This window comes from Electrophorus electricus, chromosome 22 (genome assembly GCF_013358815.1).
Source record: "Electrophorus electricus isolate fEleEle1 chromosome 22, fEleEle1.pri, whole genome shotgun sequence".
NCBI lineage: Eukaryota > Metazoa > Chordata > Actinopteri > Gymnotiformes > Gymnotidae > Electrophorus > Electrophorus electricus.
Window position 1 is genome coordinate 7,422,004 of NC_049556.1, and position 26,657 is coordinate 7,448,660.

Here is a 26,657-nt window from a genome sequence, read left to right on the forward strand (position 1 = left end):
AGCTCTGTGTAGTTTATCTTGGCTCATGATGATATCCCAGAATTCAGCAGCTTCCTCTGTGGGGCACTGAAAGAAGCTGTTAATGTGTTACCTCAGGTTTTCTTAAGACACTTACTGCAAAGCTTTACCAGAATGTGTTTATTTACTGTGTCTTGCAAATCTCTGCACTATATGCTCTGCATTATTATGTTCTATCATATCTGAGGTAAGGCAGTGTATAGCTGCCGGATAGCAATTTTCTGTCTTTGACAACCCGATGCCAGATATTTCTACAACTGGGTGTTATCTTTTATTAAATAGAAATAGGGATACGGCTTAGGACGAGCCTGTGTTTTCACAGTTTGAAACGATTACCATGACTGCACCACGTTTCTGAGCCGCTGAAAACTTGCCCAGTTCAAAAAGCGGAGCAGCAGATGGAAGATCAGTAACATTATCCACTGAACTACAATAAAATTCCAACCAAGAACTGTCATTAGTCTGCAGAAAATTATTACAGGATAACCCAATGACATGAAGGTTCAAGTCTGTAAAATGTTGTGCCATGATGCATTCAAAATGTGAGTCACATTCTAAGTAACTACAACTGACAACAAAATAAGGAAAATGCCTCTTTTAAGATAAAGAATCAGACCTGGCAGCTGATCCTACTAAATATTGGCTCCATTACATTGTCTCCTTTAGCTGAGATGCGAGTACTTGATTATACATCATTACACTGTGATCAATGATGTATGATAGTGCAGTAGGCCAAATCCCACTACAACGATCAGTTCAGTGATGACAACACAAGGTTGAAACTACCTGTTTGGTTAAAAGCACAAGTTTATGAGAACTATCTAAATGTTTTACGTGATTATCAACAAGTTAATAAAGGAGGGAAAGAGAAATATGTACAAATCTAATTTAAATACTGTATTTTAAATATGAAATATACAAGACATTGTTAATTGTGACATTTTTTAATTATGTCTTTTCAGGTAAAGAATGTGAAAATGCAAGAACCAGATGAGTATTCCCCCAAAACCCACAGCCCCTTGAACTTGGAGGCAGTTTCTTGTTTAAGATCTTTGATTATTCATAGCATAAATAAGATAGCACTCCACCTCCCCAACACCCCCTAAGTTGCAACATCCTTAAGAGCTAAAAGATGTGCAGTAAAAAAATATTTGAATTACATAAATGATTACGGGAAACATTTTAGTTACATTATAGCTACGCTTTGCATAATCGGTAGTTGGATTCTAACTACAGACCGCTGCTGTGTCGGACTGCCCCCTGTAACTCTAAATTTTTCCATTCGGAAACGACTGCCATGAATGGAAACTTTGAAATCAACGAAACGCAGTTACATTTTAGACTTGTAAGCTGTAATGCAAGCGATTCAATCACTGTATTTTTCTCTTTACGTTTAGAACCGCGCAATTATGAAAGACATCACTGTGCCTTCCCAATTCAGGCCCTGCTGTGTTCTAATGCACTTTTTTATGTATATATTTAAACGTCGCTCCTGTTTTAATTTTTCTTCCCCTCCTTTTTCGCTGATTTTTTCAGCCCTACAATGAAGTTCTTGTGTGCCACTGTCTGAGAGAAGCCGCAGAAATGCCTTGGCGCGGGAGCTGGAGACGTCATGGATTCCTGAGTGTGGGCTTTGCAGGAAAGCCCTGAGTCTCCGAGATGGAGCCGCTCCAGGTTTCCATAGCAAAGCGCACAAACAGGAGGAAACACTGAGGGAATCCCGTTATTTTACAGCATTGGACCATTATAAACACCCAGAGCGGAGAAGGAAGCCGCTCTTGATTCTCGAGTAATCCTCAGAGCACGGAAAAGAACTTCAAATAGCTAGTGATTCTATTTCAGTTCCATTCTGTTCTTGTACTTCTGAAGGAGTATTTTCGTTTGAATACTCGGCTTTATTTTTATTGCCCTTCACACGTTTTCTACCTGCTATGAGCTATAGGACAAACTTTTGTTTTAATTGTTAAATTTTATTTTATTTTTTAAAATTTTCCAAATGTTTAGAGATACTTGGAGATTGGCACAATATCACAGCATGAGGTCGATGGATCAAGGTATGGAAGGCGCGTGCTGAAGTGTTGTGAATAACTGGTAATCAACGTATTTGCTTTTTTTAAAAAGATTTTTTGTTATTTTCCAAGTGAAATGAGTATTTAAATTCTAAGAATAAAATTTCTGCGGCTTAACCGCTTTTGTTGTTATCGGTAGCCTATATTATGGGAGTGTGGAAGGAATTCCTACATATTAGCAATAGGAATTTACACAAAACATTACGTCATCGGGGCAGTCCGTTTTGTGCGTATGAATATGAATCTGACAGCAAAACGTTTACAGATGTGACAAGTTGAACACGGTAGTAATTATGTACATTTACCCCATTGCCTTATCAGTACGCCTAAACGCATTTAAGACTGGCGGCAGAGGTTTGTCATAAGCTGCCTACAGTTGTAACTATTTTGTATGAGCCGATACCTCTATTTTACACAGTATCGACTACCTAGGTGTTTGGTAAAACTGTCCAAGAGAATATTTTACAGTTATGTAGGGACTACTTTACGTGGTTTAACAAAGTAGGCAGCGTGTCAGTATATTCAAAGGGGGTGGACATGGCGAGGCGGTGGGGGGTGCGCCAGGGATACGCGTGGTTTTATAGCCCACTCGACGCCCACTGGACGCCCACTGTTAAAAAACACTGTTAAAATCAGATGAACAGGAGAAGTTGAAGAATTTTTAAAAGACGTCTAATTAGAGTGAGTACTTTTACGGAGCAAATGAGGATTATTTCTGGAGACGGTGCAAACTGCTGCCGCTTGCTGACGTCCGTCCGTCCCAAAAGAAATGCCCCGAATCCAGGTGCGCTTTCTGACAAACATATGATGAATAATTGTAGATAAACACTAGACTAAAGGCTCTCTGGCTGACGTTTTGTTACCATGCTTCTATAAACAGAATAGAAAACACTGGACGAGAGGGTGAACTGGTCCTTATGCTGTTCAAATGAGTTGCATTGGACAATCTCGGTAATGTTATAGCTTGCACTTGTATAAGTTTGTAGCACTAACAAAATACAAAGCACGTACACGGTGTCACATGTTAACAGAGGTCATACTGAATTCTACAGCAAAACAACAGCCTAACTTCAATAACAAGAAATTGAATTGATCTCTGATGACTAGTTCAATGTTTAATGGAGTTGGCTTGAACAATGCTGTCAAGAAACACAGGTACAATACAGATAATGAATACATTATTTACATTTTTAATATTGCGCTAATTCGTATGTTAACATTTCGTGTAACGTAATAACGATGTTATTTGTTGAACACCCGGGGGCAGCAGTACATAGGGCCATAACTGTAGTGAGGAACTTACTGAAAAAGTTCGTGTTCCGCATCACAACTAAAAGCTATCAATAGGAGGCGCTTACCTCTGCGCTCCGTATAATTTCTCATGTAACGCCATCATAAGAAAGCAGACACCCCTCCAACCTAATCATCTACAGAGGAGGGCGGAAACTGTAGGTTAGACTGCTAGTTGCGTGCCATGTCTACATCTCTTTACTGTACAAGTCGCAAGTAACTTCTATACATTGTTTTTGAACTTCAGGCAGAGCATTGCGCTTGCGAGGCTTGTTTTTGTTTAATCGATTCACTTTCAAACCGTTTTCGGGTTTTTCATGGTTCAGCCGTAAGACTTGCCTGTTAAGACAGATGACCTCTTTTTACGAAGATAAAGACTGCAATGAGTTGGGGCTGACTGGGGATCTCAGTCAAGTAAACTGCTCAGATGAACTGGAATTTGCTTACCTGTTTGACTATGAAACGCCTTGCACCGATTTTTCCGCGGGAGATCCAAAAGGTTTGGCATAATAGTTACATCTAAGATGCGCATGTGTATATGACTGTGATCGTCGATTTAACAGGTTGCAGAAATAGGTTATTGACGATTAATCATATTTGCACCAACGCTTAGTGGCAACAAATTTGCATTTGTCAACGTATATGCAAAAAATGTAGTGTTTGGCTTTTTAAAAAATTATTATTATCCTTTTTACACTGGCTTCCGGTGTCATCTATATCAAATAGTAAATGTATTCATCTATACATTCAGTTATAGCATGCTGTAGCAATGGAGGATCTGCAGTACAAGTTCCTGGATTCACATCATAGCACCTTCACGTGTATAAGTTCAGAGACCAGGAAATGCCTAACACTATGGCCAGCTGTTCCTCTTTGCTTTTACGTGTTCCCCATCTGTATTGGATAAGCATGCCTTTAGATCCTGATATTTCATACAGAGAAATTAAGAAAGTATATCACTTTTGGTTAGGTCTGATGTCCCCAATCTCATATATTTTATTAGATGGTTATGTCCCCCACTCTCAAATATTCTATTATATAGTTTTGTCACTATTTAAAGTATATAGAGACACCGAACCAGTTTTTTTCTTTTATGGTCCTCTGACACACACTCTCTCTCTCTCTCTCTCTCTCTCTCTCTCCCCTTCTCTCCACATGGTATTCTGTCTTTCTTTAGATGAGACCAGTCTCCCCCCACACAAAGGTATCACCCTGCCTAGCCGTCTCTCTTACCCCTTGGAGGAGCCATCTGCCTACTCTGAGGCTAGCTCCGAGGCGCTGTCTGGCTATGAGCAGCTGGAGGTTAAAAGCTACTCGGAGCATGCCAGACCTGGAGGCCAAGCTGTGAGTCCCAGGATTGAGATCACGCTTTCGCGTGAGCACTACAGCCACAACCACGACTCCCTCCAGAGCCACCTTTTAAACATTGGCCCGGGCCCCACGCTCACTGTGCCTGGCCAGGACATCGGCACCTATCGCGAGGCCCTGTGCCTCAGCCCAGCAAGCAGCAACTCATCAGCCTCGTGCCACTCGGAGAACTACTCACCCTTTGCCTCTCCGTGCGTGTCGCCCAGCAGCGGGCAGGTGGTGGCCGGGGAGCTGTGCCCTCGTATCGAGAACATCCACACAGACTCGCCGCGCACCAGCCGAAGCACTTCACCCCAGGCCAGCCTGGCCCAAGAGGGCTGCCGTGTCCGATCGCCGTCCCCCAGGCCCAACTCCCGCTCTGCCTCGCCTCAGGGCAAACGCACCTACGACATGTATAGGAACCCCAGTCTGGCACCCGTGTCTCGCTCACGCAGCCCCTCACCACACCGTGGCCATGACGAGCTCCCCGCTGGCGGCCATTATGGCTCAAGCAACCTGGCAGAGGTCATGAACGGGTTTGGGCAGCCTGGCACAGTACCCACAAAGATAGTGAAAACCAACCAACAGTCCTACACTCTCTACCCAGACAACCATGACGAGAGCTACCTAGTGTCCTGTGAGCAAGACATCAAGACCAAACCAGAGCCCTTCTTCGTCATACCTTCCATTTGGTCTAAACAGTTGGTACCTGGAATCTGCAGGTACATGTCTGCTGAGCTTTCATCACTGAAGGGCTCAGCTGAAAGTTAGTGATATACAGTACTGATCCAAAGATTGGACACAGCTGACAGAGTGTATGTTTTTCATAGTCTTAAAGGCATTTTAATCTAATGGTTTATACTTCACTTTATTAGACAAATACAAATAGTGAAAGTTTATAGCCTATATATGAAATCATTTCCAAAACAATATATACAGTATAAAATTTTAAATAATAATAATGAAATTTGAAATACATTTTAATTGCCCCCTCATCAACTTCATAAATGTAGACCCTCACCCTACACATGCTCAGCATACATGAGAATGTCTTTAAGACATTAATTGCTGCTTCATAAAGCTGGGTAAGAGAATACCAACAGTGTGTAAAGCTGTCATCCAAAGCTGTCAAACAATTTGTGACTTTGAAGAACTTTCAAGAATCTAAAATCTAATATAGTGAAAATGTTTGTTTAACACAGCATAATCACATATTATTTCATTATTTTGATACCTTCACTGTTTTTTTAAATGTAGAGAATATTGAAAATAAATTACAGTAGGGCAGAGTAGAGTAGGTAGTCCAACCTTTTGACTGGTACTGTACATTATACTTACACTACATCTCTGAATGCTGCTGTGTAAACCTCAAGCCAGACATAGATATGCTATTACTAAAAATGTAATGTTATGGGACGAGGACTCTCCTGATCCATAATCCCTCTCAGAACATCTGCTTTGGAGAAGGTAGGTGAATAATCAGAGTGTCTCTGCATGACCACATCCACACAGCCTCCCCGTGAGCTCTCTACCCCCACTGGAGTGGCCTCTGCCCAGCTGCACAGAGCAGTACGAGCTGTACATCGAGGTGCAGCCCAGGCCGCACCACAGGGCCCACTACGAGACCGAGGGCAGCCGCGGAGCCGTCAAAGCCCCCACCGGGGGTCACCCAGTCGTCCAGGTTGGTGCTGCTTCTGGGGGCCCGTACGTGTTATTTCCCAGTGGTCATGCTGTCTGGGTTGGGATTGCCCTCAGGTCTGGGCTATGTAAATGTCTCTTGGTACTTTGTTCTATCCAGGTGATACAGTTCTCCCAATGAATCTGGATGTATGTATAGTTACACTGTTGAAAACTGTAAACTTGGCACGCAGCGTTAAAAGGGGCTGCAGGAAATTACTTGCATTTGTTTTGGAAATATTTTGCCACTTATTAGTATGTGGTTTAGTCAAGCTGTCATAAAATGTTTACGATACTTCTATGAAAGGAGATATGGGTGCAGGGCTTGTGTACTCACATCCTGGCAACCAACTTTTTCTCCACCTCTCCAATATCTTGATCGGGTTGTTTGCCTCTTTAAGTTTGGTGCTCTCTCAGCAACAGCTTACTTGAGAGCTCTCTCTCTCGCTCACCAGTGTAAACTGTCTTTGGTCTTGTGAACAGAGTGGTTAGTGTACTTACGATGTCATGACTCTGGTATAGGCCTCAGCAGGCCTTGGCAAAGCCGCTGTGTTTATACCTTATCGTTTTACAGCTCTTGCCCGCAGAGCCCAATCATGGAGCTGTGAGCTGTAGCCTAGGAGCAGGTGAGGGGGACCTTGTGGATGGTTGAAGGTAGGGTTGGGGGTGGGCAGGGGTGTTGGTTGGGTACTTTGGAGAGAGGGGGTGGGGTATGGGGGTTTGTACGGGATTCTATTCCGGCCTCTGTCGCTTTTACTGTGCCCACCTCTGCTCTGGCTCACAGCTCATCACCTGCTCCCATGGTGACCAGGTTCTCAGGTGGCTCATGCACACGGCATTGTTTGTTCAGGCTGGAGAACTCCTTTCACCTGTACTCGGAGTGCTCGTTTCAGAGGCTGCATGCAAAAAGACAGCATTTGCAGTGTTTTTAAAGTGTACAATTTACCACTATTATTGAAAGTTGAAGTTGCTGGATAATATTGCTTTTGCAGGCACTAAGGCTGCCTGCTACACTTTCTTTTGTGTCAGTTTGTTATTAAATAAAATAAATAAAATTATTAAATCAAATTATTAAATCAAATTGACTAATTAATTAAATTAAATTATCAATATAATATATTAAATTAAATTTAAATATGTGTATACTATGAGCAAGAAATGCTTTGTGGACACACCACCATTAATATGCCTTGTGCGCCTCTTTGTCCTTTAAATATGACCTCCAATTTATCTCACACGTCACTGTATTTTATTAATATTTTGTAACTATTACTACTGATTTTTTATTCTTAAATGTATTATTATGTCGCTTTTTAAAAGTTATTACAGGCTGATGCTACTCCTTAAGTATAATGCGTAATTCATTTGGTGCGTTTCTTGAAGCCCTCCTCATTTGAGCTTTTCTGGGTAATTTTAACTGCATCTTTATGCTTTGTGGGTTTTGCACACTTCCTCTCAGTTCTTCTCTTCTAATTTGTGTAGTGTGTTTGTGTTTGTGTGTGTGTGTGTGTGTGTGTGTGTGCATGTGTGTATGTACATGCGTGTGTATATGTATTTGTGTGTGTATGTGCGTGCGCAAGTTGTGTGTGTGTGTGTGTGTGTGTGTGTGTGTATGTACATGCGTGTGTATATGTATTTGTGTGTGTGTATGTGCGTGCGCAAGTGTGTGTGTGTGTGTGTGTGTGTGTGTGTATGTGTGTATGTGCGTGCGCAAGTGTGTGTGTGTGTGTGTGTGTGTCTGTGTGTGTGTGTGCGCGCGTGCACATGCATCATGACCGTGTGTGTCGCTGTTTGTGCCTTTCTCCAAATTCACATGATCATGTGCTTGCGTGTATGAGTTTCCTCAGATTTTTATGAATCGACTGTGAAAGGAGAAGCTTGTGCAAGTGCCACAGACATTTCTGGTCAAATGTTTGATAGTTTGGTTTACTGATGATGAGAAACACATTCAAATAAAATGTATAAAAAATAGTACAAATAGAAAACAAGTTGGTATTCATAAACCATCTAATTATAGAGATGCACTGAGGTAGATGTAGGCTGATGGATGAGGTAATTGCTCATATTAATTTTAACAAAGAGGGCTTACAAGAGGCTGCTTCTAATTTAAATTAATGAATCATCAAAACCTTTATGCATTATTTCTTCTTTTTACAGTTTTTAATGCATGATTTCAACACTGCTACATTTTGGATTATTACAAGGACACAGAAAGATTACATTAGATGACACCTCTCTGTGTTCTTGTTATTTTAATGCAACTATTTTTGCACATTGGAGCCGATATTGTTATATATTAAATAGAGTGGTATAATTTGGTAAACCATCATTTCACTGCTGCATGTGTGCTGTGTACATAGAAGTGATATTACCATTGTTGTTATCCCTGTATACAAAAAGCTGCTGTGTTTTGCATATGGAAATTCCCCTATTCACCAAAAGCAAAAATAACCCAACAAAAACACCCTCCAGTTGTGTACCTTTATTAAATAATATGTATAAGAAAAGAACAATGTCGTAGTCTGTGGTGTAAAGATCACAATAAGACAATCCAACAAACAAACGAGATTCAGAAAAGCTTATTTGTGCAAAAAGAAATAAATTTGAGTCAGAATATATACCTTCCTCTTTGACCCCAGATCTCTGGCATGTTAGATCAAGAGGGCTGATGTAACATAATTTACCATTGCACATTAAATCATCATTATTGAGGTTGGCATGCAGGAACGTTCAGGTTGAAAGCTGCCAAGTCAGAGAGTGGTGGTCAGGTAGTTTTCCTGAGGAGTCATCAATCGTGATAAATGGATTTCCTCCTGACGTTAAGAGAGGAAGGGAACGTGGCAAAGCGAAAACATCTGTGGCCTCCAAGACATCAGAGGCCACGCTGGCTGGTATTCAAGGCTGCAGGAGATACTACTGCTTCCAGCAGTGCCTCTGTTCAGCCATGCGAGCAGAGCGAAGGCTAAATTTGTGTGCTGGCAAGCACACTACTATAAACCAACAACTTGCTCTTCACTTAGAGTGAAAGGAAGGTGAATTAGGCCCGACCATTTATAAATCTGAAATCCCCTTCAAGCTCATGTGGTGTAAAGAGAATATCCTGTTCACTTCTTGATGGTATTTTAAAAAGAGTTCTGTGGTTTCTCCTTCCTTAGTACTCAGGTGCAGCAATTCAAGAAGAACGTGTTTATTCCAGGAAAGGTGCTATGAATATTAAGTTTATCAGGATAATATTGTAATTAATCCTTTCGGATAAGATTGGTATAGTGTAGTAAGTAGCAATGCAGCCTCTTCAGTGATGGACTAGGGTTCAAGCCCCATCTCAGCAAGTGCTCTATGCTCTACCAATAAAAGTCCTTGGGCACGATTACCATTGCCTCTGTAACATGATTGAAAATGTTAAGTTGCTCTGGATAACAGTGCCTGCCAAATGTAAATAAGATATTGTAGTTTCAATGAATTGTGGAAGATTTTATTTTATACTTGTAAAAACAGCAATAAAACATCAATGGTCACTATATTTCAAAGATAATTTTGTAATGAGATTGTTTGTCTCTATATTCATCAGCTGCATGGATACAGAGGCAAAGACCCTCTGGGCTTACAAATCTTCATTGGCACAGCAGATGAGCGGATCCTGAAGCCACATGCCTTCTACCAGGTGCACCGCATCACGGGCAAAACCGTGACCACCACCAGCTATGAGAAGATGATCAACACCACCAAGGTCTTGGAGATCCCCCTGGAACCAAAGAACAACATGAAAGCAGTGTAGGTCAAGCAGGACAAGCCATGCTGAGATGCTTTCTTGTGGTTGCACTGTTTGCATATTAGGATGTACCTTGTGTAGGGTTGTTCTGATCATGATGCGATTGTCATATCTTAGAATCGACTGCGCCGGGATTCTGAAGCTCAGGAACGCCGACATAGAGCTGAGGAAAGGGGAGACGGACATTGGGCGGAAGAATACACGTGTACGCCTTGTGTTCCGCATACACATTCCCCAGCCAGGAGGCCAACACATCTCCCTCCAAGTGGCATCTCACCCTATTGAATGTTGTGAGTGATTATTGCTTACATTCATTGTCACAGCTTTAAAGCCATGTTTGCTTTGGGGATTAATTTCTAGTATAGTTTTCATTGGATACAGCTTGTATTATCAATATTATAGCCATTCAAGGAAGCAAATTATGTATTCCATACTATTTGGGATGCCATATTGCAGTAGGCCTAATCTTTCACTATTGGATTGTGTTTAGTCTACTGTAAGCACTACTGTAATAATTATTGTACCATGTGCCAGTATGCATAGTTCCTTCTCGGTTAGGCATTTCATGTTTATGTTGGTTTGATGAAGTAGATAGTGTAGACGTAGAAGTAGATATAATTAAACAGGGCAAAGAAGGGAGCAAAACTCACATTTCAGAGGACCTCTTAGCCTTACCATACCTGAGGAAAAAGAAGAAAGAAAAATTTGTTCTTCGTCATCTAACATCTCACTGTCTTCCAGAAAAAAAATGTATAGAGGGACACACAGTGATCGCTCAGTTCTAGTCTCTCACTGTCTTGGTTGGGGAATGAACAGATAGCTACTGGGTCAAGGATTATTAGCAGGGTGCAAAACAGAGACCCGTGAATGCAGCAGCAGTCGGATAATGCAGTCTGCTGTTTGCACAGTCATCCTGTGAAAGCCAGCTATCAGTGACAGCATGGTGTCATTGCCTCATTTAAGAGCACTCTTTCCAAAGTATTATCCACCTGACTGGTTTGGACTAAAGCATGTCTCCTACAGCTGTTCAAAGGTCGCAGATATTTGGTCGAACTGCGTTTGCTCCAGGAGATATTGAATTGCGCAGTCGTAAGGTGATAAGACATTGGAAGTTGGCTGATGATTTCAGCAGTTGGCATTGTTGAATTGCACTTGATAAGAGCAAGTTGTCACATATCTGAGGACTTGATTTAGCATCATTTACTATGACACCCAGTAAACACGGACTATTACTTTGTAACGTTTTAATTTGGTGAATTTAGAATAGCAAACCAAACTTTGGTGGTCTTTAAATAAACAAATTAGGTTTGCATTGAATTAGAATTCAATCAGAACTAAATCTCTAAAAGATCACACATGAAGATAACGCCTCTCTCCAGATATTTCCTGATTGGTAACATTACCCATAGGCTCCTTAGAATGAAGTACACAATGTCTATATCTGCTCAAAAAAATGCATAGTCATAGATCCCAAGTGTAGGCCTGGTCTGATTCTTCTGAAAGGTTAGATACTCTTGTACTGAAAAAGACTATGTAATTAAGTCTATGCAATTAAATCTACGTAATTAAACTGTGTGCTTACACTCTGCCATCAAGCATATTGAAATCGGTCATAAACGAGCAGCCTCCATCCCAGCCTACAGATACTGTCAATGCGCCTCATGTGTCCCAAATAATACTGTTTCATGCTGTTTCATGCTCGCCTCTTTGACACAGCACAAAGGTCTGCACATGAGCTTCCCATGGTGGAGAAGCAGGACATGGACAGCTGCTCGGTGCTGGGAGGGCAGCAGATGATCCTCACCGGGCAGAACTTCAGCGCAGACTCCAAAGTGATATTTACTGAGAAGACCCACGGTGAGTATCACACTGTGATCAGAGGTGGAGTGCTTCTCACCGGTCTTTCAGAACATTATCTGGACAGAGCCTAATTTAGACTGTTTGGTAGTGTCAAGCAGTGCTCAAGCCATGAAAGCGTTATGCTTTCTACCAAATTATCTGGGTCATGACCTCTATATATGACAGCATGTTTAACCATATATTGTTTACCCTTTATATATTGGAATGAGCAAGGAATGATCAGACGATCTAGGGACATATTATGAAAACTTGTAGCATGAAGGACTTTTGCATGTGTTAGATGTGCAGTTAAACACATCTAACAGATTTGTTTGCTGCTGGTTGTGGCCTTGCTCAGTAGATCATTTATAACAAGAATTATATAAGATATAACCTGTGCTGAGACTATGAATTATTATTACTTTTGTTGCCTTTATAACTTTACGTACAAATTCTGCAACAGTCTGAATGGCTCTGCACCAACCTCTCCTGTCTAAAATTAATTTGAATACTAATAATTCTCAAAAGAATTTAACCTTTGTTTAGACTTTTGAAAACGTGACCAAGTCGATTTTTGAGAGCACACCAGAAAAACTTTCATTAATGTAGGGCCCCTGACTGCACGCAGGTGAGTGCTTTCAAAGACCCATGCTTATTTTAAAGGTCTATAAGTATAGCTGTTGCAACACAGCAGAAACTACAAGCAGCAAGCCTGACATACCTTAGACAGAGAAAGGATCAGTGAACATAGGCTGAAGGTCAAGCGCCCACATTAGCACGTAGGTCTGGTATTTGAATTGTGACCTTTTCCTGATCTGCCCGCTCTCATTTGCATTCAGACTTCTGATACAGCGCCTTGTTATCCTTTCGTTCAAACCGGCCAGCACCTGGTCCTAGACGGAACTTTGCACACATCAGTCACTTTCACGGGCCTTTCATGAGCTCCACTCGATGAATAATACAAGCACTTTAAAGAAGTGCTGCTGTCACGCCTCACGACATGTTTTCATCACATGTAAATGACAGGGTTCGTCATCTGTAGGTGCCATTGTTCTGGCACACACAAACACGCTGGTCTTTCATGCATGATGTGCATAGGCTGTGAATTGCTCTGTCTGGGAGGAGCAGATGGACCTTTACATGCTACTGGTGACAGTTTGACAAATTATGATAGTTTTAGACATGTGGTCCATGGAAGCTTTGTTCATAAACACAGCAGGCCCAGGTAAGTATATTACAGGTGACTTGAGTGCACTCGATTATGAATTTGAGCCCATACAATGCAGACTTTGTTATTTTTTGTTTGGGCTTCATGTGTTACCTCATAAGTTGTTTGCTTCCAAACTTTTGCAGCCTGGTGTATCCAAGGTGGTTCGTGTAGTTTCTGTTTGTTTGTCTGGTTTACGTCTAGATTTTGTTTTGGTTTTCCATGGTGTCTGAAGTCTTGGCGGGATACAGGTCTATGGTAAGGTGCTTAGTCTCAGTATATAGCTATGAGTCATAAAATCCAGTGACCGCCTGTTCTAAACAAGGGCAGCTTTTAGACATTTAGACATGAACTCTCCATGGTCTGCTTCAAGTAACTCTTACTCTCTGTCTTGCTCTCCTTTATTCGCTCTCACTCTCTTTCTCCTCATATGTAAGCTCTTCACTTGTTCACTTAAATTTATCAAAAAATACAGTTTTTTTCCCCCCCTTTATTTTAATTGGGGGTTCCCTGCTGCATAATTCTGCTGTGCTGTAATGGCAAATTTTGAGGGGGAAAAATATTACCACGACTCAAGGAGGGATCGCCTTTGTTTTGGAGGGTTTCTTTGTATGACAGATTGTTCTGGAACATTCAGTCTCTGAAATCCCTCTGAACGGGAGACAGCTGTTTTTGGCCACAGCTCGTTTGGCTGCTGTCGGCGTCGCTGTGCGCAAAGACCCAGGGAATACGCTGAGCTGGGCCTCCACCCCCTCAAAAAAGCCTTCATTCTTAACTATATAAAAGGGGACGTGGGTGGGGCCATGAGAGCACCTACCGAGGGTAAAATTTGGAGCAAACTGCAACCAAACAAAAGGGCCAGAGAAGCAGAACTCATCAGAGGTATCACTGAAATGGAGCGACTTGATGATAAAACATTGGTGATACCTGTCAGCATGCGCGGATGCCCCCCTCTCTCATAGTGACTCATTTGAGCTTATGTGTCTTACTTTCAACCAGAGTAGGGGTTTCCCACAATGGCTGAATCAAATGTAAAAGTCTGTATTGTGTAATTAACAAACCAGCTGGAATATTGCGCTTGGTTTGGTTTGAAGAGATACTTTTATACTTTTTTTTTAATACAGCATATATAATTTAAAAATTTTTTTTTTTATAGATTTTATACTTTGATCACTGGGATGTCTGTTAGGTGATGTGGATGATGTTTTAGGTGATGTTTGCAAAGACACTCAAAACGCAAAGATGATTCATACCAAGAAGTCACACTTATGTTTAACAATCTGTGAAAATCGCTCTTTGAGGGATGCTGCTTGTTGAAACTTACAGTCTTAATAGGGTGTGATTTTGTTGCTCTTCCTTGAAGTGGATCAGACATGCTGGATGAAGCGGTCGAGGCTGAAGATATTATCTCATTTACATTTCCCTTGTTTGGAACGTGGATGGTAGGCGAGGCATGGTATAAGCAGTCTATCAACCATATGAGATAACAATGTGAAACAGATCACCATTCCCCGTTCACCTGTCACAGAAATGATTAGGAGTTGACTCATTGGGTATTGGGAACATAGGGCATTTATGCTAGTGTATCTTTTTAGAAAAGATAAATCTTCAAAACCAGACTGCAGTACACATACAGACCTGTTGGGTAAACCTGTATTTCCTCATACCATTGAAAGTACTGTAATTATATCTGATGTAAAACTCATGTCTGTCCTACAATATAGCATTGCACTGTTTGAAACGACCATTGGACAATTGGATTAACGATGACACATAATGATGACTTTGACACACACAAAAAACACGACGACTGCTACTAATAACAGTAATCCCTAATCTCTGCCATCTCTTCGTTTTAGATGGACAGCAAATCTGGGAGTTGGAGGCCACAGTTGACAAAGACAAAAGTCAGGCGGTAAGTACTGTGAATACTTTGTGTAATACCTGCTACCAACACACCATGAAATTTCCTTCACTGATTGGTCCGTAGTTAATGTTTTGCTTTACATTTGAATATCGCTAAAAATGACAAGAGTGAGTGGATCATATTATACAAAAGATGCAGTCTTTTGTATTAGTCACTGAACAATGAGCTCACAGTGACTTCTTCATGGTATCAAATGGCAGATTGTGTGAGCTGATGCCTCTGAATATCCAGCTTGTCATCCAAAGATATTTTCACAAACATAACCCAAACTTGGCCATGAAATCGGCATTGACACGAACAAGCACAACTTATCACGCTTCACATTTCTAGCGTTGTTTCTTTTGCTAGAAAGGGAAACCCGAGCCTGCTTGTTTTTCCTTTCGTGTTGAGATAACCACCTGCAGTTTTTGCCCACGACAACAGGCGAAATGCGGCTAAACTCGGCCTGGGGCTCACTTTTGCTGCTGCGCACCAGCGAGGACTAATGTGAGTGACCTGTGTTTCTCAGACTATGCTGTTCATCGAAGTGCCTCCCTATCGAGACTCATCCATCTCCCATCCGGCAAAGGTCAATTTCTACGTGATCAATGGGAAAAGGAAACGCAGTCAACCTCAGCACTTCACGTACACGCCTCTGCCAGGTGGTTGTCCCGTGCTTTCCACATACACTGCCAGATGGGGTGCTTTACTGGTGGCACACAGCCACTGGTGGCACACTTGGGAATTAAGCCACTTTCACCTTCTATGTATGTATTACATGAGAGAGCTGTAGAGCTTAATGGTGAAAGCACACTGGTAGCCCCATTTACACCTTGAAATAAAATGCCATGTGTATCCAGACATCTCATCTGGAGTGGGTTAACTCCCACAGCATGTAATACAATTGGAATGTGACCGTTTGGCTGATAATGTGATTGAATCTCGGGCACAGTGTGCTTACATTAGGTAGAATGTACAATAGCATCAGAATCTTCTAAAGAACTTCTGAATTCCATCTCCTCAGCACATTTGCAAGGCATTGTTCTCATCCAGAACAACTTTTAAATTATGACAGTATGTGTGTTCCTTGGGTATTGAACCCATTGCCTTAGTGTTACCAGTGCTTTGCTCTACCTGCTGAGCTACAGCAATTAATCCATTATAGTAGTTAATGACCCTGCACCCATCATGTTAGTTTAGTTTTGTTTGGTTTAGTTAGTTTTGTTGGTTGAAGCAACACCTTGCCTGACCTTCCACAGATCCACATATGTGTAACGTTGCCCGAGTGCCGCAGGGCGTGGAACAGGACGCGCAGACTCCCTCGATCTAGTGAAACATTTATTAACATAAAACACAAATGACAACAGTGGCACTCACAAATAGATAACGGTGGACACACTTAAACGGTTTTGCACACTTTCAGCGATGGTTAACATACACCGACACTAACATTAACATTTACATTTACAATGGCCAACAACCGAGGCACGCGATTTAAATAGACGAACAAACACTCAACAATAAATGCCGTGCAGGTGCGTGCCATCATGGGGGTGTGGCTTTAGACAAGGGTGAACCCCCCTGCACGCAGCAGGCCATACCACGTGACTCATGGGGTCCCGGATTTGGACACTAAAATGTGACCCGGATTTGAAATGAAATCTGTTTACTGTGCAGATCATGAGAATGAATATTACCAGGTCCAATGCAAAGTGCTGTCAGATTATTCAATATCCAAAATATTGATAGCCAGATATAGATCACACGGTAATGCAACATGCAAACAAAGCTAAAGATGAATGTTAATATGAATTTCAGTAAAGACCTTAAATCTAAATTCATTCACTGATGAAATATTGCCTAGCCTTTTTTTTAAACTGACAACAGTGGAAAATGATTTTTCTTTACATCTTGCAGTTCCGTCCATAAAAACAGAACCAGTGGATGAATATGACTCTGGGCAAATGGGCTACACCATGTCCCAGATCCTGGGAGTTCCGGTGCCATCCTACTACCAGCATAACCCACGCACCATGCTCAGCCCAGACAGCAGCCTGGTTCCCAGCATGCCCCCGTGCCAGCAGCCCCGGCCGGGCCTCTCCCCTCCTGACCCCTGTTTCCAGCAGCACAGCTCAGCTATCGTCTACTCCCATGCCGAGAAGAACTTAGTTCGCGGCCCCTACCCACCAGCGGGGGTCAGCATGATTCCGGACGGCCATCGCTCCGTTCTGGTCCACACAGGCTCCCCCAACCAATACACCTCCACCCAGCACTCCTCCATCATTCAATTCTCCCCCAACCACCACCTGTTGCGAGGGGGTGAACCCCCAGCCCCGCCACCTCCGGAGCACCAGCACATCATCTACTGCGAGGGCTACAGCCAGCCGGGGAACCAGGCCGCAGTCAGCCGCTCACCCGCACCTGGTCAAGCCCCTCATCCCCAGCACTACCCCACTGTAATCCACCAGCAGCCCTACGTGCAGAGGGCCCCAAAGGACAGGTCCCCTCCTGGCTCGGCAGACCCCCAGAGGTGCTCCCCAGCCGAGGAGCAGCAAGCCCCCCTTCCTGGCCGAGTCACAGTCAAGCAGGAGAACCTGGATCAAGCCTACTTGGATGATGGTGGGTGAATAGTTGTCCTGTCTTTGGTGTTTCATGTTGTACTCAGAATGTCCATCCTTCAGCAGCTAAAGGCAAGTTAGCATTTAGCAGATGCTCTTATCCTGAGTGACTTACCAAAGTGCTTTAGTTGTCTGCCCAGAAAAGTGTCCATAGCAAATATACCTTTAAACCACTACCAGAAAGGTGAGTTAGTGCAGAAACCTAAACTGAGATTTACAGATTTCCAATAGAAGAATGAATGGGCAGACACTGCAACAAACATTTCTTGCAGACTTTGCACTGTAGGATGTAATGTAAGAATCACAACCAAATATTTTGCTTTATACTCTCACAAAGCTTGGGACACTTGTTTTGCATGTTTCAGTTGCCAGCCCCATCTGAATAGATCATGCCAACTAAAGATTTGAGATTAAACAGGCTGATCTCAACAGCTAAGAAGTATTCTGTAAGAAAACCAGAAATATTTCATTAAATAACACTTGGCAGATTTGCTGTGCTGATCCTAGCATACTGTAATATTGCCTGGATTTCTTTGGCCATATCAGCCAGTAACTTGATACAAGGCATCATAATAGGTATTTAGTCAACTTGTTTTGCATTAGTTATGCAAACTCAAATAAGCTTATTTAATTTCTGGGTGGGGTTTGGAGGGAGGGAGATTGTTTTGAATAAACATTTCATACATTTTCAGATATCAAAGTTTATGAAGCCATTGTTTTTAAAAAGTATTAACTTAATTAAGTCATTAAAAAATGACTTGAACCTGCAAGTAATAGCAGACAAATCTGAATTTTGATTTGAAATAGTCTACTGCAATGACAAGAAAGCACAATGTGGAATTTTTTGCTCTTAAAAAGACTGGCCAGTGTCACATTTCAGCACTGAAACAATAGCAGGAAGCATGCTTCTGCAAGCCTGTCTTCTCTTCGTGTTCTCTCAGTCTGTTTCTGCTCTTTCTCTCACATTTTCACACATTACACACATACATATCTGCCCCAAGATCACAAACAGACACACCCTCTCTAACAAACTTAACATCAGGATTAATGATGTAATTAATGCTTGAGACTATTTTCAGTACAATAGCGTCTAATCTTTTCACATATGTCCAGCTTAATTAATTAGAGGGGGTGGGAATGGGGTGGGGTCTACGTCAGTCAAACAGCTCAGTCACGTAACGTGCATGGATGGATATAATCATTTTTGTGAGTTAGTACATTGTCGGGCAAAAGATTTATACATTTGTATACATTGTATACATTTGTATACATAATGTATACATGTATACATTATACAAAAATTGTATAATATTAAGAAATGGTATAATCTTAAGCTTTTAGTGCTCAAAATAGCTAATAATGGGAAAAATTTAAACACCTAGATGTGTTCAATTGAATTTCTATTTTTATGATTTTATTTGTGTACAAGAACACTGCCTCAGGCTTCCCCCTTCCAACAGTTCAACAGTTAGGAATGAGTTTGGGCCATCTTTTGCCCAGGAGTGTAGCTCAGGGGGTTTGATTGCTCTTAGGGCCTCAGTACATTATAAGAAGGGAATTACATAAAACCATGAAAATGGAGCTTCTTTTCGAATCTTGGGTACCCAAAAAGAAAGAAAGGGGGAAAAAATACACTCAGGACCTCTTGGCCGTGTTGACGCTGTTATGATGTACAAAACAAGTTCCATGGCAACCATTGTCAAACAGTGGAACAGGCTGCCTGGGAGAGGTGGGGAAAGCCTCCGTGTTTGTTATATTTGGCCAGGGCTTCCCCTTGGCCCTATGGCCCTCACGTCTGTTGGGGGGACTCACGGGAGGGTTCGCTTTTTTCCACCAACTGTGCTCCTGCCCATCTGGCATGGCCCGGTCCTGTTCGCAGCTGCCGTGCTCGTTTGGAGAGCCAACGCTCCACGCACGATAGCGACTGGGCGCGGGGCCACGGGAAAAGCGACGGGGGTCAGGGTGGGCGGAAAAAATGAACCGAACGAATTAACAAAAAGGGGGAGATGGAATTTCTTCTGCGCAGCATAATAGGACTTCCCTGGATAAACAGCAACGGAGCAGGCATTGCCACATTACACGCACGTTACCGGGAGTGGTTCCCACCTATTCCCCACCCCCCACCTGCTTGGTGTTGTCATGATGACGTGCTGATTAAAGGGGTCCTGCCAGGCACCAGCATATGGCATGTGTGCTGCCTGCTGATCTTTCCTTTCCAAGGGGATCTGGTAGCGCTATTAGACTTACACCACTGTGTAAATCCACAAACTGGGGAATTCCCATGCTGGGTAGCAGAAGGAAGGCTATGTCTGCTGCGTCTTTGCAACGTGGGCTTCCAGTCTTGGGTTTGAAAAGAAGTGACACTGTTCCCCAAACAGAACCAATGCTCACAATTGTATTAGCAGCCACTGAGTGGGGGTGGCCAGTGCGCAGGAAGGATGAGAACTTTAAAAAAGCCCCATATGTCTGTCAAGGGCCGAGGTGTCATGGTGTGGCTACACCTACAAACATCTCAGTTTTGATGTCCTCCGAGTGCCTCACACATATTAACTTTTAAAATGAGTCATGCAGTGTAGCTTTCTCATCACTCATTTTGTCAGTGGTTTTGCTTAGAGGCTTAAGGGTTTCTGTGGTTGCATCCGATATGTTTTTTCTGCAGGTGCTGTGCTGTTACCCTTTTCACTTTGAGCAATCACAAAAGGGAGATTTGCCAAGCCAGTCAGTTACCATCCTCTGCTCTTTCTGTAAAACTGTGTTTCCATTTCTATCTAGCTAGTCAATAAAGGGGTGTCTGCTCATCATGCACTCATGCCACTAGTTATGTTTACAGAAACCTTTCTATTCACTGCAAAAACTGATTTCAGTTCAAATTGATATTTTCTTCTTGTTTCATCAAACTTTATTCGCAACATAATCAAAACTGGCCTGGATGCAGTTGTGGGGGGGGCAGTCTAACCTCTGAGCCAAAGCAGAGCTGAAGTTCTTCCAGTTGGAGAGTGGGATTTGTTAGATAGAGGACACAAGGTGTGCACCTTAGCCACAGGTCCCGTGCATTCTTTTGCAGACTGTGCTGTGTATTTGTACAAAAATAAGATTAGCAGTTGATCAGAAAACTACCATGATAAGGGAAGAGTCTTTTGCTTAGAATGAAGTGTGACATGTTGCACTAAAATAACCATGCTGAAATTGGTGCAGTTACTATAAAAGACCATCGGATGCCCTTACTTTCTCTGTTTGGTCTCTAGGATTGGTTGCTGGGGAAGAAGGCCTCCAGTGGCCAGGCTTGTGGTTTTGCTTCTTCCTATCTAAATCTGTTGTTTCTCTATGACTTTGCTGTATACCCGTGGCCCAGGCAGGCCATGCGTGTGCAACCACTCACTTTCGCATGCTGGTTATCACTCAGTCTTACTTTCTCTGCTTTTGAAAAATGCAAATCAAGGCAGCTGTTGTGCAGCCTCCTGCTCCCCAGCTCCGATTAGTAAACAACCTCTCCCAGTTGCTTTCTGCTCTCCAGCCACCTGTTATACAGGCCGTCCTGTGCTGCCCCCTTACCAGCCTCATGCAGTGTAGTTTGGGCCAGCTCATAAGGTGGCTCCCTCTAGCCCCTTCTCTGTCCTACACTGGTCAGCCTTTACACTGCGGAAAGGCCTGCGGCCCTGTTCACACAGCAGCTAGTGTGAATGGCTAAGGTCCCTGGGACAGCCAGGCTTTGTGTTTAGACCAACCATCTGTGAGGTCAAACTTCTGCATGTCTGTTTTGATTAGGGCACTGTGGGAAAAGCGGTTGCTCCCCATACATTAGCATAATCAAAACTGTTATCTTTTACAAAATAAAGGAATGCAAGATACTGTGATATTTCTACCTCGAAAACATGTTCACTGCATATTGTGTTGTTGCATTGACGTAATGTGTAGTTTCATACTTTCATGCTCTTTCAAGTTAGGAACTCTGGAATTTCATAGATTCTCAAAATCCCACAATGCAAGTGGAAAAATCTTTTCAGGATTTACTCTTTTCTTGCTGTTCACATTTACATCATTAAACTGATAGAGTTTAGTATTCCTCTGCCAAATACAAGACATTTACCAAGCTCTTAAAACGCTTAAAAGGATAACCAGATAAAGAATATAGATCTAGCTTTATAATAAAGCTCCACTTCTTCATTATGTCACTCAGCCCAGCCTGTGTAGTAGTGCAGGATAGTCGACCCTTCTGGACCAACTGATATAACATGACCATACATTTTCCTGTTCACAGTAACTCCAGCGTGTGCAGGTCAGTGCATGAAAGGGAATCTAGCAGAATATTGAGACCGCCTAACAAGTTCTTAGCACAAAGTCAAAACGAGTTTTCACTTTTGCTCAACTTAAACATGATTGGTCAACAAATTGTTGCTGTTTATCACTGTGCTATTGTGTTTAATATTGTTGTTTTGAAACTATAAACTATGTTGATTATTTGCTTTGTTGCCAAAGTTAAATTCAAGAATACTTTATTAAACTTAGGCCCCCCTCAAAATAGTTTTCAGATCTACTAAAGAGTAGTCTTCATTGTTTTACCTTTCATAAAATATTAACATTTTTCATCAGTAATTAGGCTGAACTGTCAATCAGCGCCTTGTAAAGTCATAACAATATTACACAGCCTCTATAGCTATGCAACAGGAAGTGATGACAGTTGCTTGTTATGCAGCCTCCAGCCCACGCACTTCACCTCAGTGCACCCTCACCCCTACCCAACACTCACCCCTAACCCACCCTCCCCCTACTCTCCTCCATCCTCCCCCCTACCCCCACCCTCGCCCCCACCCTTACCCCTCACCCTCACCACCTGCCCAGGCGGGTTCCTGCTGCTTATATTTTGGCAACTGGGGGGCAGGCCATGGCGAATGCGTCCAGCCATGAGCCGGTCCACACTGACAAAGGCCGCACACGACTCAGATGATGTGGTCTATCACACTAGACTCCACATGCTTTGTACCGCACACTCCTCCACGCTGATGGCACTTTGTCTTAGGCTTTGGGAAGGCATGGTGGGATTCTGTAAAATTCTGTGGAATCTCGCCACTGTCACTTGAGCTTTCCATGATCTAGGGAATTAGATGGGTTCCCTTTTTGACTAAGTTTAACTGTAGTAGCACTTGGTGGTGTTTTTTCCCCCGGTTTGTTTTGTGTGCTGTTCATTCAACAGAGAGGCATATACTGTTGCTTTTAAAAATGAAATGAGCTCAGCTGTAGTGCAAACCTGTTCACAGAGTGTGAGAGCTACTAAACTCTGTAAACTGCACTGCATTCAGGTCATGTAAAAGTTTTAACAGGACAGGCAAGTTATAAAGACAGACAGGTTATAAAGACTGCAACATGTGCTGATTTCTTGTATAAGGTATTTATTAGTAGCTTTTCTTTAACTGACAAAAGCTTTCCATTGTTATTCTTTCAAAGACTTCTTATTCTTAAAAAAATAATTATTCCTTCTTATCACTTTTCTACATCTTACTTAAAATAATTATTTAAACAAAATTAAAATGTAGACACAACTTTGTTGACTTAGCTCTCCCAAGACACCCTTGTTGTATTTGGCTGAGGTCAAAATGAAATGTCGTAATTCAGTTGTAGTCAATTCCAAGATTACACAATTGTACAAACTTCTGAACTTGTGACAACTATACAAAGTCAGAAAGTCAGAACGTCTCACAGCCGAGCTTCTCATGTGGTCGGCAACTATCCTCGTTTGTCATCAGTATGCAAACTACCCTGCACACCTTGCTGCTATTCTTAGAATGTGAAGGCCATAAAAGTTTCCATTTGTATCCCCCCAAGTTAGTGAAGGTAAAGGAACAAAAGCAAATTATCACCAATAGAACCTTCACAGAGTATAACAAGGCAAGGTAAAGTTATAAAAGATGCAGCACACACTCTAGTGGCCAGATTGTGTCAGTGCAATTTGGTCGGTGATTTTTAAAGGGCCTATATATGTTTTATATTATTTTATATTTGATGTACACTTACAATGTTTTTGTGGCTTTATGTTCCAAAAACATAATTCATTTTACGTGACCATTTTAAACCTCTGTTTATGTAATATAATTACAAAGGCTGTTTCTGTTATTGTACCATATTTCAATTTAATGCATATTTCATAATGCATATTTCAATTTAATTCAAAAAGCACTCATTCAAATATCATTCAGAGCTGAAACACACCTGAGAACTGCAATGTATGTGGGCAGGGCTAAACTGTTGTAGACTAAATAGGCTTGCATATTTGAAAGCAATTGTTCGGGCGACATTAGGCAGGGAAACAGTGATTTTAATATGGGCTATTTTTGTATCTTAGATTCCATATATGGACTTTAACTTTAAACTTTAAAAATATTATATAAAATATAATATATTATATTATATAAAATATAATACGTTTTAAAATATGTGCACATTACTTCAGAATTCTTTATTTCAATAAAGCATAGGATATTCAGGAGCCATTAAGACATAATAGAAATATGTTGGTATAGGTTAGATATATTTGAGGTTGGATTATCAATTATTGTCGGAACTGTTCTTCTGGTAGTGTCTGTTCATGTTTTCCATTTTCCATGTGGCTTTCTTGTAAATTCATCCTTCACCAGTGGGGAAAAAAAACCTCTTCATGCTAGGTTTTTTTTGTTTACAATTATTATGTCATTTTTATTAAACATGTTCTTTAATGCATATGAAGAAACTGCTAGTTCCCTAAAACCTTATTTGCACCTTAAAACCAGGGATAACGCATACCTTTACTGGCCTGTGAGTCTTGAATAAAGCTTCTCACCTGCGTCTAGTGAGCATGGAATTAACGCCATGTTACCCCATGACACGACACAGTGTTTCTTTCATGTTCTAAATGACCCACTCTTCTTTCTTCCCTGCAGTTAATGAGATCATAAGGAAGGACCTGACCGGAGTGCACTGCCGAGGGCAGACATAAATGGGCGCGTGGCGGCAGGACATGTAAGGGACTTTTGGGTTGCCTGTTCCCACCTGCCTTGTGCCTGCAGTCGCACCCCAGGGAACTATGGGAGGAGACCAATAATCTGCCTTTCTGCTATTACAAAGTCTCAATGCTTTTTGACCTGCACACCTTTTGATAGCAAGCCAATCACGCTTCACTGATAACACAACCAAATGTCGGCTGCACCAGCGGTAAAAATGCTAGTGAGTTGATGTTTAAAATGGTCTTGTGGTTCCAATATTTCGCCCAGACTGATTGTGACCAGAGTTGACCTCATATATCATAGTGTAAATGACATATGAATCTGAGACCTTTCCTTATTTAAGATGGGGGGAAAATGACATTCATTTTGCTCTCCAGTAATTTCACGTTTGGGAGCCACTTGGCTCACCTCTCAGTTTACTATGTCTAGAAGAATTCATTAATTCTGCTTGGTTGGTCTCTAGATAACTGGTCTCTGTCACATCCTAAAAACATTGCATCTCATTTTGAATAAATATAGAAACAGTTTAGAATACAGTTTTAGATATAAATGAACCACACATTCCTGCAAAAATAATATATTTTTTATATTGGCAAAATCCTGTGCTTATTACAATCTCTTTTAATTGCATGTAATTAAATGCACTGTCCTTAACGGGAATCCTTAAATGCAAAGTATGCACTTATTTCCAGTGAATTATATTTACTTGTGTATATACTTTCTCTGCAAATCTAGATTTTTGTTATTTTTACAACATCTAGTGTTGTAGACAATACAACTAAGGGAAAATGTAAAAGACCTAAAATTTTGTTTTTCTCTAAATAATTCAACAGGCATCATTACTTCAGTCTACGTGCCTTTAGCTATGAAAGTGTCCAGAAGCTTGTGTACAGACGGGTGGAATAATATTTTCTTGGAATTATGCATCACAGAGCCTCACAGCCCATGCACTACAATCAGGTTCTGCACTGAATCTTGCTTCATCTGCAGTGCACTTAGCCACACTCAGCTCAGCTGGTGCTTTGTATCTGCACCCCCTCATCTTACTGACAACGATAAATCTTACAGTTTCTGTACTAGTTACATCCATCTTTATTAGCGAAAGATGCAATACTTGCACTTCAATGGTCCTTGTTGTAAATGTTTTGGTGCTTTTTGCTTTTTGGTTGATCTATTTACTAACTAGTAATAAGGAGATTGTGTTTCATCTCACAGTGGGTTTTTGCCATAATAGATATGCTGAGCATATGATGGTTCTAAAACATTCAGGCTATCTGTGAATATGCTGATGTCCTCCAAGTGCATTTTTTCTTTTTCACAATCGAGATCACCTTTGTCAAATATCAAAGCCTAAATGGGGTGTGCGTGTGTGTGTATGTGTGTGTGTGTGTATATATATATATATATATATATAATTTCTTTTTTTTTTGTGGCAAGAGTAATCTAATGTTTTGTGCTTATACTTTTTTTTTTTTTTTTTTTTTTGTGAGAATGATCTTTATTATAACCTTAATTATATTTTTATATTATCAAGAGTTACATGCATTGTTTTAAGGCATGGGTTTTTTATATAATAAAGGAGCCAGCTCTATGTGCATGGTGCTCTTAAACTCATGCCAAACCCCTGAATGTAAACTCATTGTTTTTACTGTAAATATGTATTGCCTGAATATGTATAAAATATTTGTTACTTTTTAAAATTTAGACTGCCAGTCAGAAGTAGAAAGAAATATTTTTATGAACTGAATCAGTTGATTTTTTAATTTTTTTTTTTTTTGCTATTTACAATCATGTAACCAAGGCTATAATGCAAATGATTGCCAAAGAAAAAACTTCGTGTCAGGGTTATGTACATGCCAGTTTGACTTAATCTTGCCTTGCAACGAATGCTTCAGGGTTTGATGCTTCACAAAAACATGAGCAATAAATCTGCCTGAAGAGTT

At 41.4% G+C, this 26,657-nt stretch overlaps 1 protein-coding gene and 1 long non-coding RNA gene across 2 annotated transcripts; one reads left to right on the top strand and one right to left on the bottom strand.

Annotated features, from left to right (window-relative positions):
- The first annotated feature begins 3,505 nt into the window (after nt 1-3,505).
- On the top strand, nt 3,506-26,657 carry nfatc2a (nuclear factor of activated T cells 2a). The gene is made up of 10 exons (XM_027008316.2): nt 3,506-3,876; nt 4,555-5,446; nt 6,237-6,405; nt 9,970-10,172; nt 10,288-10,460; nt 11,887-12,027; nt 15,076-15,131; nt 15,652-15,784; nt 17,040-17,741; nt 24,652-26,657. Exons 1-10 carry the CDS (start codon nt 3,729-3,731, stop codon nt 24,705-24,707), a joined length of 2,673 nt encoding a protein of 890 aa, XP_026864117.2. The 5' UTR covers nt 3,506-3,728; the 3' UTR covers nt 24,708-26,657.
- Nucleotides 10,360-12,788, bottom strand: LOC113576316. The gene is made up of 3 exons (XR_003410500.2): nt 12,731-12,788; nt 10,821-10,850; nt 10,360-10,448 (listed from the first exon to the last, which is right to left on the bottom strand). It is a non-coding gene; the product is annotated as an uncharacterized LOC113576316 (long non-coding RNA).